The sequence below is a fragment of the Hippoglossus hippoglossus genome, chromosome 1 (assembly GCF_009819705.1).
Source record: "Hippoglossus hippoglossus isolate fHipHip1 chromosome 1, fHipHip1.pri, whole genome shotgun sequence".
NCBI classification, from domain to species: Eukaryota; Metazoa; Chordata; class Actinopteri; order Pleuronectiformes; family Pleuronectidae; genus Hippoglossus; species Hippoglossus hippoglossus.
Genome location: NC_047151.1, coordinates 13,516,138 through 13,530,467, shown reverse-complemented (window position 1 = coordinate 13,530,467; position 14,330 = coordinate 13,516,138). Strand labels below are relative to the sequence as shown.

General features: G+C 43.9%; 1 protein-coding gene across 6 annotated transcripts in view; it reads right to left on the bottom strand.

The window, feature by feature from the left end:
• The window catches only part of ntn1a (netrin 1a), a 62,907-nt gene that overhangs the window by 29,300 nt on the left and 19,277 nt on the right, over positions 1-14,330 (bottom strand). For all 6 annotated transcript variants that reach the window (XM_034593377.1, XM_034593395.1, XM_034593362.1 and 3 more), the window contains exon 3: positions 687-875. In XM_034593377.1, the coding sequence (XP_034449268.1) occupies positions 687-875 (189 nt within the window). The remainder of the gene's footprint in view (positions 1-686; positions 876-14,330) is intronic.

Genomic DNA, 14,330 nt, shown 5'->3' with positions numbered 1-14,330 from the left:
CCCTCCTGTTTCCTCCCCTTCTCTCTCTCTCCCCCCCCCCTCCCCTTTTTCTCTCTCTCAACCTGACTATGCCTCCTCTCCTCCTTTCCTCTGCAGCCCCCTGCAACCGCTCTTCGTCTCTGACCTGCCAAAGGCGGGGATCACTTCACACCTCGGCTCTGTTTGTTTTGCTTGTCCTGTCATTCCTTAACCCGCCCGAATGAAGCCAAATAACTGGAGTGTCGATGAGGGAACGCCCGGCCCAAAGCCGCTCCATACCGCCGCGACCTCCACAATCCCAACAGACCAACTCATCTCTGCTGACAGAGGGAGACGACGGTGAGACGGGCTCAGGAATGTTGAAGCTGCCGACCCCCCCCCCCCCCTCACACACACACTTCCTGTAATTCATCTAAAACTGTTTCGTTTCAGACCTAAATAATGTAGTGGCTTGTAATGAGTGAGCAAGACTTGTGTGTATGTCTCTCTATATTCCGAGGATTTTTTTGAAAAGCGGTAAATGTTAAACCACACATACGTAGAATAATACAGTTTTTCTTATATGGCTTCTTGCAAAACACGTATTTAAAAAGTTTTCTCGGTATCGCTTGATTTCAACTTCTGTAAAAGCCACCTGAAATGATCACAAAACATGACGGAGGTGGCCAAAAAAACACAAAGAACACAAAGAACACAAAGCACTGTACCTTTGCAGGCCTTCCTGTGTGAGATGGGTTTGGACAGGTCTCTGTAGTAGCCCTCCTTGCAGTAGTGGCAGTGGCGACCGGCCGTGTTGTGGCGACAGTTGAGGCAGACTCCTCCGCTCTTCCTCCCCGACAGCTTGTACAGCTCCATGTTGAAACGGCACCTCCGGGCGTGAAGGTTACAGTTGCAGGCTGCGGAGGAAACAGAGGAGGATGCAAAACGTTTAAATCAGTTTTAATAAAAATAGGCAAAATCGGAATTCATTGTTTATCGACAAACAAGCGTATGTGGTTGTTGATTTGTGATGATTGTTTTACTGAATCTGCGTTATTGACTTATTGACTTAAAACGGACTAAAAGAACCACTAATAGATACGAAGGGAAGCCAAGAGAGTTTGAACTTGTCTCAGAACGAGAATGAGGTCCAACAATGCTGCCTTTTCTCGTCCCTTTCTCTCTTCACCTCTCTCCTGTCGTCTTTTTTCTGTGTCGTACTATATTGCTTCCCTGCTCCTTTCACTGTTTCTCCTCTCCTGCTCTCCAGAGTCCGTATACTGTACTCGCCAGAAAGCGAAGGCCTGGTATTACCAATTCCTCCCTTTCTGCCAAGTCCCTCTGAGCGTGTGCGAGAGCCCTCCATCGCTGCCGCTTGTTTACTGATGAGTACAGTTGCCGGAGCTGAGTTTAATTAGCCGGCTGATGTTTATTCATGACTCTCTCGCAGCGGAGTGAGGCAGACACGCTCAACTTCATTAAAGCTCGCCGTCCGAGACACCGGTCCTCCACCACCACCACAGACACACTCATGCATTATTAACAGCAACACTTCTAATACAGTTTGTGGCTGTGTGTGTGTGTGTGTAGGTGCATACTGTACTGTATGTGTGTGTGGATGCACGTATGGAAATGGGGGTTATCTGGGTCCAACTGGGGCTCCCTGGTTCATCTGTCCATGTTTTCTGCACCTCCTCTTCACAGTCTTTCATCATCTGCCCATCATAGGGGCAGCTTCTACTTTCCCCCCAGCATCCCTGAACCTGGCCTCTCACTGGTGTGTGCGCTTGTGTGCATTTAGTGTTCGAGCTTCAGTGTGTGTGTGTGTGTGTGTGTGTGTGTGTGTGTGTGTGTGTGTGTGTGTGTGTGTGTGTGTGTGTGTGTGTGTGTGTGTCTGTTTTCTGGGTGTGTGTCTGTTTTGGGACCCCCGAGACTCCTTCTCTCCACTCCAAGGACCTAATTACAATATCTTTTCTAAAATACACATACAGTATAAGGACACACACACACACACACACACAGACACACGCACACACACACACACTTGAATATCTGTGCCTTATCAGCAGTGACTTGGTTTCCCGGCTGTTTCTCTTTCCTGCAGAGCAGCAGGGGTTTAATTAGCGATATGTCTCTCTGCTTGTTCTCCCTCCCTGTGGCAGACTGTTGGTCCTAAGACCCTGATTCGCTCTTGCGCTAAAAACTATATATTTTTAAAACCATGAGACCAAAAGATGATATTGAGATATTTTGAGTGAAAATAAGAACACTTTCTGTGGATTTCGGTCAAAGCGAACCCTCTCTACTCCTTTGTCCTGTGGACCTAACCTGTCTGGATTTAGAACAATTTCTTTTTTTACTTTAAAGTGACACAGATCCGATGTTTTCATTGTTGTCTTTATCTAGATATACACGTTTGCATGAGTCATGTTTTTTAGTCTTTTAGACAACAGAGCAGGTAATTGCTTCACTGGAAACCCCCCCGCCCCCTCCGAGGCCCACGGACAGCCACAACCTGAAAGTGTGTCTCTGCAAAGAGCTGTTGATTTATAAAGACGGTGTTAAGATAAAAGTGCAGAAGACTTTCTTTACATGTAGTTTGTGATTTTTAGTGTTGTGTTTTTTTCAACACAATGTATGAAATGTGTCCCTGTTCTCAAACAATCTGTGTCAGTGTGTCAGGAAAACCGGAGCCGGCTCTGTCATCCCAGCTGTGGGCCCCGGCCGGTGAAAGCTATCTGTGAGCTTTGCCCGCAGGTAACAGGGATCAGTATAATGGAGGATTAAAGCTGCTGCAGGATCAGTGCATGGCCTCAGACCTGCAGCCATGTCTCTGTTACACTGCAATGATTGTTTCACACCCACCTAAAAGTAAAGACAGGGGGAATTCTAGCCCACCGGACTCAAACGGCTCTGGTGAGAAGAATACTATTGTTACCCGGGAGGCATTTTGGTTATTGTAGAGAAAGAATACGACCTGGATGTGAAGGTGTGGGGCAGGAGGCCACATTGTGTTTGAAGGCAGGATATTATCTCAGATAATGGAGACGAGTGAGAAACACTTTATCTAACCTGGCTGACACCAGGCATGATGTCAGCTCGTTCACACAGGACCCGTCACTCTGTCGGGAGCGAGGGAATCACAGGAAACTGTTATTGTTGGCACGGGGACTGTTTTAAAAATGAAATCACCGCTGCTTCGTTCAAATTAAGGCACATTTAATTAAAAACAACAGATTTGTAAATCGATATGTGATTCATCAGCTTTACTGCAGCGCTGTTCAACACCTGCTTGTCACTCAGACACGATGTCATCCATTCACGTGGAGTTACTACTTTCCTTTCGTTATTGTCTATCACGCTAATAATTAACTTAAAGATAATTATGACTCTTTGCTATTTGCTACAACAAATTTAGCATTTAATTGTTTTTTTCAGATTCAGCCAAAACCAGTTAATCTCCCAAATATTTAACTGTTGAATTTTGCACAGGATTAATTAGATTGTTGCAGATAAAACACAGATTCAGCATTTAAAATGACTGCGCCTGTCGATAATATCGGCTTATTTAACAGGACCACAATATCTCTGTTACGGCTCAGTACAGTGTACACAATTAAAACTCATGTATCACAAAGCAAAATTCAACTGGACCACAGTGATAGGGAACATGTCGGTCACAAGCCACCGCTGAGATCATTCCTTGTGGAAACTGAAAAATAAACCTGAGCATTTAGTTAAAACTAGTCCATCACATCCAAAACGGCAGAGAACTAAATATGTGGTACGAGTTTTATTTTTTTAATTTTTTCCTTGCATTTTATAAAAAACCCTGATCACGTGGCACTACATTAGTCACACGTCTAAAAGTGAAGACAGGGGAACAGTAGGAGACACACCTGAGGAAACACTGCGCTCAGTTACCTGCCTTCTCTTTACAAGAGAACCACTATAATAACACTGCTTAAATAGACTGGCACTCAGTCGAGCACAAACCTCCACCAAAGCCCAATGGTCACATTAAATTCTATTAAGCTGCACCAAATTCCACACCCTCATAGATATCAGTCGCCTAAATATGCCTTTTCGACAAGATCCATGAATTAATCCTGGGAAATGGATACAAATGTCCCAAAACAAAAGAAGGTTTTTGTGTAATTCTGTTGACAAACTATCTAACAAACAAACACACAGACCGGGGTGAAACCATTTCTACCTTGGTCGAGGTAATAGTAGCAAAGAGGAACATTGTGCACACACACACACACACACACACATTAGCACACATGCACACACGCTTGAAATCAGAATGACATAAGAATTTTAATCACTACAAATATCAGCAAAAAGAGGGGGGGAAATATTCAAACCTGAAACTTTATCCAGCACAATATGGAAAGCTGAGTTATCATGTGCTGATCTTTTATTTTGATAATTAATGTGAAGACAGACTTCAGTTTTCCACCCTCATAAGTTTGGCCTGTTTTCGATGAAGTGAGCGGCTTCAGGCCGGATTAGTGAGTCGCCTGTTAACTGCCCCCAGGTGAGCAGTAAAAACAAGTGTGAAGTGATACCTTTAAAACGAGTGTAATTGAATTAGCGGGATGGAGCCGAGCTTACCCACAGCTTTTCAACACCCCTGTAATTTGGACCCCAACTGTGTGAAATGACAAAAAGCTGCATTCAACCTCCAGCTGCAGAATTTAACAGGAATCTGATTTGTTTGTCGGCCGTCGCTGTTTCCCGCATATCCTCGGAAACGCGGGCGCCTCAGCTCTGTGTCTGTGTGAGTGTGTTTTAATTGGTTTCTCTGAATGTTTCCCAGCTCCTATGGACTGACCTCAGCCTCGCGTAGCGGCGCAGAGGCGGCCTTCCCTCGGCTAATTAGAGGGAAAATCCAACCAGCGGAGCAGGAGGTTGAGGTTAAGCCCGACATACTCACGATAAGCCCGGTAATTGAGCAATGTCGGTCACAGCCTCGATTTGTTCTAAAGAGACACTTGAGCAACTGATCTCTGCCACTTTCGCTCCAAATCCACACGCTGGGTTTGTTCTAGCTGCCGCCGCTTCACTCCCCCGGTGATAAAGACACAGATAAGGAAAATAGAGCTTTGCAAATGATCTGAAAACGAAGACCCATCGTGCTTTCCGACAACAGCAGGGAATATGCTGAATATCTAACCCCCCCCCCCCAGTGACAAATGACTGTCACCATCGTCGACAGTTCCATCAAATAGAAATGTCCTGTCTATTGTAGGGTCAGTGGAGGTCACATGCTCTGACAAAGAGACTGTTATCGTTCCAGAACTCTCAGGAGATTTCAGCCGTCACCTCCGGCGCTCGCCCAAACAGGACAGAACCGTCACAACCTCTCTGTCTCCTTCTTTTAAACAAACACCACGGGGAGTCTACACGAGAAGAGTTTACTTTTAAACCAAAAGTAATCAGATTAACTTCCAAAGCCACAAGAGAAAAGGAAAACAAATATATTATTAGGTGTCCCCTGCCTTCACTGTGTTTGGGGTTGTAGAGAGTTTAAGTGAGTGAAAGAAAGAAAAACGTATTTCTGAAAGTGTTTCCTTAAACCGTGCCGCAAATGATCTGGAACAACACACTCCCGTAATGTGTGGTTGCGTTAATTAGATGATGCAAACACACACATACTCACACACACACACACACACATACACAGCAGCTGGATGTACGGTGCCTGGATGATCTGTCCTCTGGCCTGATAACCTGCAGACAGCTGCTCGCTCGTCCTCCCAGTTTGGGGCTCGGGCCGGCAGGAAGAAACGTGACACACACACACCGGGAAGGTTTGGGAGCTTTGCTGCTCGTCAGGGTCCAACCCGCGATCGGATGTGTGTCGAACATGAAAAGCCCACATGGATCCATTTCAGGGATTTTTGCACTGCTGTGCAAGACGCTGCTGTGCAACAATTCAGTCCACATGTAAGAGTCAGCTGCTGATCGAAAAAACATTTCTGTAAATTAATATATGACAGAACTACTTTAATATTTACTTGCTTTTGCTAATTTTTAAGATAAGACCAGGCACTAATGTGTACTACCAGTGTATTTATATGTTACCTGTCAAGATATAAAAGCATATACACAGTCATGTATATATTCCTGTGGTAACTAGAGAGTATCACTGTCATCATACTGTTTAATACAATATATCAAAAGTAGTCAATGCAGATAAATTCCCATATGTGTGACAGTAATATTAGGCAGAATAATTGTAGTTTTTTAAGGTGGAATTAATTTTGTAAAACCATTCCATGTATTGTTGTGTAATTTCCTCTTATCATAAATGGAGGAATCTTTATCTTTTTGCCTGAATTCCAAATTTCTCAGCAACAGCTAATCCGATCTACTTTAAATCTTGCAGGTGTGTTGCTGTGGACCTGAGAACCAGTGGTAAATGTTTCTTTTCTTCTTATTATAAGGAAGGTTGTGGGCAGTAGGCTTTTATTGTTAGGACAGTTAGGGGGAGAGAGAGAGCGGAGGAGACTTGCAGCAAAGGGCCGTGTCGGAACTGAACCTGCGGCCGCTGCAGTAAGGTCTCCAGTGACTGATCTATGAGCCTGTGTGACATTAATAGATTTTTAATAATGACATCGGGATAAAGAGCTCAACTTTTTTTTATCTGATGCACAAAATATGTTTATTTCTCAGATTTTCTTAATTAGAAATGATTTTCTTTAATTCCCTTCAGACCTAGTTTCAATGAAATAATCTTAAAAACAAAACATATTCACTGGTGCTTGAGGCTCAGGCCAGAAAATGTGAGATATGATCAAGTCTAAGTTTTACTTAGATAAATATACTTTTACTCCAGCACTGTTGTTAGGAGGCAGTGTGACATGATTTTGATAATAGTAATGTAAAAAAAATCTCTAAGAGTGACAATAAAATGATACAGTTTCTTTTTTTTATTCAATAAAAGACTGGATGGTGGTAAATGAGAGCTCAGATATCTGTGTGCACAGACAGCTGCTGGAGACATGTAAGTGTATAAGCCCGGGGAGGTTTCATCTCTGACATCTCTTCTCCTCCAGCACAGACATCACAAAGGATCTTTCTGAGGACAAATTAAGTCCCTGTTGATATTTCCTCAGCGAGGAGTGATCTGCCTCATATCCCACTGATGTCGGAGCAGACCAGTGACAAGAATGTGATTCACTGACAACGACGGCGACAATTCACTATGAAGAAATATACACACATCCCTGATAACGACTGTTTCTCCCAAAACACATGAAGAAGTTCCCCTTTTTTTTTTTAAAGCCTCCACTGAAGGAATCACAGACATATTTACACTGACTCTGTTCCCAAGATGTACTGAACATTCCACCCTCTGTTAAATATCAACTTCTAAATCTGTTTTGTGTCAACAATTAATTTAATTGCGTCCTGTTTCCTCCACTGTTTATTTAACGGCTTGTGAATTAAAACAATACGTGTTTTATCTTGTGTCTGTTGATGCAGACACCAGCCAGATAAAGACAGGAATTTCTAAATAATGTATAATTTCCACAGAGCTAATTTGTGGCATTTGAGGGAATGTGATGACAGATGAAAGTCAGTGTTTTGTGTTGGATGTTCTCTTACATTTAAAGCTTGACATAAGTGTCATGTACCATTATTAGCTCAGTTCATCTTTTTAAACAAGCTAATTATAGTTCAGTGCATTCAATATTTCATTGCTGAACAAAAGGATTAACATTCATTTTTAAGATGCTTTAAATTGCAAATTTTCCACATGGGCGTTATCGGTCCCTTTCTTAATTCAACAGCAAAATATAATATTAAGCAAAGAGAAAAATAAGACTCATATGATAAAGCTAATATATTTGCATCATGCTTAAAAAACCAACCAACTTTGAAGATTTCCGAGACTTTTGCAAGATTGAATAAATGGAAAACCAAAAAAGACAAACATAACATACCACTTTTTAAACCAGCAGTATGAACAAATAGTCCACAATACGAGCAAGTCGACCGGAAATCTGAATTAATTCTTAAAAATACATTCTCAAAACAAACCAACCTTTTCGCCTCATTTATATTTTTCATTCCCACATTTTTGCTGCAACAGTTACACAAAGCAAAGAGAGAGTCTAACGAATAAGAAGGGTACGGTGAGGTGGAGGATGAATGGGGAGTCTGGGGTCAACCGTAATGTGTGTGTGTGTGTGTGTGTGTGTGTGTGTGTGTGTGTGTGTGTGAGAGAGAGAGAGAGAGAGAGAGAGTGTGTGTGTGTGTGTGTGTGTGTGTGTGTGTGTGTGTGTGTGTGTGTGTGTGTGTGTGTGTGTGTGTGTGTGTGTGTTGGGCGAGCACCCTGGGAACGCCATAAAACTCCGGGGTGATGAAGCGAGGGTGTAAGCGAGTGGGAAGAAGAGGGAAGGCAAAACAGGATGAGGCGCCCGCTGCACAGATTAAGTCGGGCTAATTTAATTCCTTTATTGCAGCCAATTAGCCGCAGCACTTTAGCCCCCTGTGAGCCCCCTGTGAGCCCTGGAGCACCTCTCCACTCGCTCTCTAATGACCCAAGCTAAACTCTGGATCCCAGCTGCCCCCATAGAAGGCCAGGTTTCACACACCACTGTACTTTTAACAAGGAGTTCGTCTCGTCGACCAAGGATCTCAACGAGAGGGAGCGAAATAAAGAGAGGAACAAAAGATCTGGGTGAAGGATGGTGGACAGAGGGAGGGAATGAGATCAGTGTGCTGCTTGTTAAATCCCCAGCATGACTGCAGGAGACTAATTGAGATCAAGTCATAGAGAATATTTATCCGTCCTGCAGGGTTTTCAAAGGCAGATTAATCATGTAGTGTAGACTGATTTCCACTGGACAGATTCCGTATGCAGCCTTGACTCTCTTGTCTGACGCTGTTTATTTATCTCCCCTCTCTCTCTCGTTACTTCATAATTTAACACTCGGATGTTTTCTCATATTTTCTTGGCAATTTATGCAATTCCCAGTGCCAGCAGTGAGCGGAGCCCTGTGGTGCACGTTCCGTCAGTGGGTGATAAAACGTAGTCTGATCATCAGGCCGACACAATTACAGAGCTGTGAGAACCGCCTCACTTCAGCACGAGCAGGGATCCCTCATGAAGCTATTAGCAGCGGAGCGAAGGTTAACGTTAAGCGTTGGATTTACAGTAGACTGCAGAGTAAATACCAACTAGATCTATTCTATACAGTCACATCAGAGCACTGTATTTAAACTATGAGAACCATGTCAGGATCCATACCAGCTCCTCGAGTCCAATACATGTAAAATAAAACTGTACCTGTGATTAGAAACCTTCTGATTATATTCTAATCAGTGACTTATTATTTATTACTATTTTGTCTGTTTTTATTTATTTTAACTACTATACTGTACTAATGCTGAATCACAGTGTGTCTGTCTACAATGATGAAAAATTGAGCTTGTATGTATTTATTGTACAATAATTTTCTGGAAGTATACTATGTTGTGGGCTATTGTTTAAGAATAATAATAATTGTTAAAGGAAATCTTCCTGCTTCTTTTTTCATTAATTTAATGTGTATATGTGTATTCATGTTTTCTTTTGTACTTTTACTGAAATGAACGACTAAACTCAACTCAACTAAAACAAACTAAACTAAATAATTGGGCCACTAATGTTTACACAAGGCAAATAATTTCTAAAGGCATAAATTTCTAAAGGCATAAGTTTCCTCTTTATTTGGTCTTTAATACTCATAAAACTAATCCACAAATTTGTAAGAATTGTGCGTCTTAATCCGAAGTGGAAAAAAAAGTTTCTAGGAATACTGTGTGCTCAGGTGTCGTTGTGTGATACATTTTTAAGACTCTAAGCTTCCTTGTGTCTAATTATTCAATTCCCTGCTCTGAAAATGGCGGAAATCCCTTTGATATCAGTGACAGAAAGCTGCTGACTTTAGTGTCCATTAGAGGAGATAAAACACAAATTAACAATATTTTTTCTTCCGTCTTTGTGTTTCAGAAAACCGACAAACCTTTCAAAATAAAAGCACAAATGTGACAGGGAAGCCTCCGACATCTCGAACCATATTAAATTCACCCACTGCACAGTTGCGTGCACACCACCCTTCAGTGTGCAGCAGGCCCCGGCAGCAGCAGCCTCCCTGCTCCACGCTGAGTTAAATGGCCCATATATCCACTCTCTGTCCTCGTGTGGGGGCTAATAAGGCCTTTCCCTTTTTCAAGAGTCTAACTAGCCACACAGAGGCAAAACAACAAAGAAAGGTCTAATGGCCTCCAATTTCCCGCATTAGTGCCCATTTAATGGCTGACCTGCCCTCTCGTTAGGCTGCGCAGCATGGGAGCACTTCTCAGCCTCGCTGCTTGTGCGAGTACACACACACACACACATAGAGCACTTCAGCCCTCCACAGGCACACTGCCTAGGGCCCCTGCAACACTTCCACCCCACGCTGAGAGCGCATAATAGGCCAGTTTGTAAACGGGCTGGCCTGTGATCAGTGGTGCATCCATTTGCTGAGTAATCAAGGGTCCTTTGTATGAGGGGAGTGTATAGAGTAGTGTGTGTGTGTGTGTGTGTGTGTGTGTGAGAGAGAAGGTGTGTGTACGTTTGTGAAACAAAATGTGCGTGTGTGTATGAGTGTGAGAGAGAGAGAGGGAAGAGGACAGATTCACTGCCCATCTGTCTTAAAGTTGTGTATCTCCATGTGAGCGTTGGCGTAATCCTGTGATAAAGTGACCCTGCCTCGAAAAAGATCTCCTCCGGGTTCAATTCTATGGGAAAAAGAAACAGCTGACATACAGTGCCGGAATAAAGGGAGCCACGGAGGGGCTGACGAGGGTGCGTCATGTGTATGTCAGCTATGCCATAAAAATGCCATGGGTGGAGGATGACGTTGGCAGGTCCTATTCAGGGGCTGTCGCGGTGAAAGGGTCTTTAGGGTGAATAAAGATTCCTCAGGGCCTGTCAGGTCCCAGCAGCTCCCCACCGAACAATACCCACAGAGAGCAGCTGTCTTAATAGCGTGAGGGACTGACAGCTTTAGGAGCGATGTGGGCAGCATCTGCACAAACTTTCCCAAACAATGCTCCGCTGTGTGACAACATAATACAGCCTAACAGGGCCGTGCGGTGTATGCCAGGCAGTTCAGACGGTGAATGCAGCCTGTACGTTTCTATTACACATAGATCTTTCAAAAGGAGGCTGACCTGACAGCGTTGGCAGAGACGCATCACCTCGACGTTCGGTGACCTCGTGTGTGAACGGATGTAGTGTAGAGATGCTTCCAGAGCGTGATGCTGATTGGAACCAATTGGATTCACAGTTCCCAAAGCAGAGAGACCCAAAATCTCTTGCTTTCCCTTATGGGTTTCTTATTGGAGAGCGAGAGGAGTGGGAACGGTGTATAAATGTATTGTGTTTGACTGATGGAGCAATGTTTCCTTTACAAAGTAAGGGCGGATTACTGAAACAAGTGGCTGACGTTTCTTCCTGCCATCAGTGTCTGATCTGATAATCACAGAGCGATCTATGGGAGACTTGGCTCCTCCTCCTCCCCTTCCTCGAGTAGCTGTAAATCAATTGTGCAATGGTTTTCAGCCGCGGCGCAGCACCCTGCCATCAAACCAGGCTGTCAGAGCCAGCTATAATAACCCCTCTCCACAGTCTGTGCTCTCTATTGTCTTACATCCAGCCATTACCTAACCCCGTCTCCTCTGCCTGCAGACCGTCCACAAACATCGCTCGGGCTTTCGCTGAGAAGAAGATGCACGTCGGAAACACTCGAGACAGATCCTCCAAATCTCCCCGAAAACACGGGCTCCCCCCGCTCCTGTCAAACATCACCCCCAGTCTATTTACCCGCCGAGTTTGGTTTCTATGGGACTAGCGAATCCGCTGTGTTTTGGGTTTCACGCAACTTCTGGCAGGTCGCCGTGTGCGTTTGCCGGCCCTGAGGCTGGCAGGGATGGGCCGGGGCGCTGTCAGTGCGAGACAATGAGACGGAGCTTTACGCTGTAGCTAATTAACGCTCCTCCGCATATAGCTGTGATTCATGCTAATCCCACGGCCTGTGCAATTAAGGCAATCACTCTGCTCCGACATCGTTAACCAAAGATTTTAAACCCGGCATATTTAAGGAGAATTGCAGTCGGCCAGCACTGATTGGCGGCTGCGGGCTGAGAAAATAAACAGAGTCGGAAGATTAGATGATTAGAAGATTAGATGAGTTAATTCGTCCCTTTAGGCAGGAAAAAGACAGCGAGTGTTTCCTCCTGCGTGAGACAAAGGAGAGACACATGGATATCTTCATCAGCCATCATAATGCCTCATCTCTCTCTTCCTCCGCTCGCTTGTTTTCTTTTCAAACACTTTCTCTACCTCCACTCTGTGAATAAGAGCCCTGTGGGACGGGGCACTCCCTACCTTGCTTCGGTAAGTGTTTCCATATTGAACTGACTCAGCCTTGAGGGTAAGCAGATGAGTCTTGGATTAGGGATGAGACAGAGACGCTCACTTGGATTTATTTCAACATTTATGCTTTCCACTCCCTAATAAAATGCACTTTGCATAAGTCAATCTGGATACATTTTTCTCAGAAGTGTCAAAGATATGATGGAAATTACAGATACAGATAGTTGTCTGGAAACTCCTCCCTTTCAACTAGACCGTGTCCTGAATGTGTATTTTGTGACAAAGCAGTTGAAAGAAACGTGGGTATTCTGGAGCTTTTGATCAAACATCATGATCTTCAACAGCAGATGAAGCTGCATAGCTCCATCTAGATATTACAATTTCCATTTTTACCTCGGCAAAAGAGTTTATGTTTGTTTGTGAGCAGGATCACACGCTTGGTGAGGATGGGACATGGGCAAAGACAGAACCCACTACATTTTGGTGCGCATCCAAACAAAGAGGCGGATACAGGAATATTTTTTACTTCAAAGATTTTGGACATTTTTACTAACGTACCAATAAGCAATAATTCATTTGTCTTGATTTAAAAAAAATCCGGCATATTTACAGAACTGAGTGCCTGGCGAACATGGTGATGCTCATGATTAGAGAAAAAAATACATAGACAGAGACTCTGACCTCAATGGGCTTTAAATTCAAATCCATGTTATTGAAGGCTCATTAGCAACCACAGCAACATGGCCATGCTAAGCAGGTGGGAAAACTTTGACCTCCACACACACACACACACACACACACACACACACACACACACACACACACACACACACACACACACACACACACACACACACACACACACACACCATACATTCCTTTTTCAAGTCCCCATTATCAAGATACTACTCCCACAAGATGGGCCATGACCTTATTCCTCCTCCTCTTCTCCTTTTTATTCGAGGAAAATAATGGGCCTCCCCTGATGCAGATATCATTAGAGAGGAGAGGAGAGGAGAGGAGAGGAGGAGACATAAGTTGACTTAGTTAAAAAGGGGGATGGAGGAGTGGAGAGATGGAACGGAAAAGAAATAAATCTCAAAACCTCTGCTCTTCCTCCTGCTTTCATCCGTCTCCTTCTTCTGCGTCCGTCCCTCCTGATGGATCTCACCATGAATTGAAGTTACACTATACCTGACCTCTTGTGGCTCTTTAACAAATAAACATATCATGTCAACATCATCTGATTTCTGTTACTTCAGTGAAAATGTTGGTTTTAGTGTTGATAAGCAGTGGTGGTTTCACACGTGCTTGCTCATACATGACTTTGCAGGATTTCTCCAAACTGTCCTGATGAATGACAGTCTCCCAATCATGAGACAAAAGGCTTTGAACACATATAAGCTGGCGGAAATCAAAAAACTGACCTACCCCCACACAAAAGACAACCAGAAGAGGACTTGATTTTTTTTTTAAATACTGGAGGAATCATGAAGCATTCTCCTCTGCACACTCTGCAGCTCTAAATGTACAGCATCATAAAGCCCCTATAGGATGGGGTTTGTACGGCCAAAGTATACGAACGTAAAAGCCGTCCATGAATAAATAAGTTATCGTGCACTTTAGGAGCGGTGTGTGATTGTCCAGCTACAGTATAAGTCAGAGTGTAAACACACGCTGAGGCTGGGTTGTCAGTGCGTGCAACCTGAGACATTTAAATTTGCGTCAGCCGAGATAAATCAGAACCTGGAGTCACTCATCATCTCAGCGCATATCGCACTTCTACTGAATCTGGGCCTTAAAGGCTTTATACAGACAGCAGCATGTGGGGGAATGATGAAGCTGAAGAGGTCAGTGTGTGAGTGTGTGTGTGTGTGTGTGTGTGTGTGCGTGTGTGTGTGTGTGTGTGTGTGTGCCTTGTACATTTTTGACTCCTTGCCACCAAGTC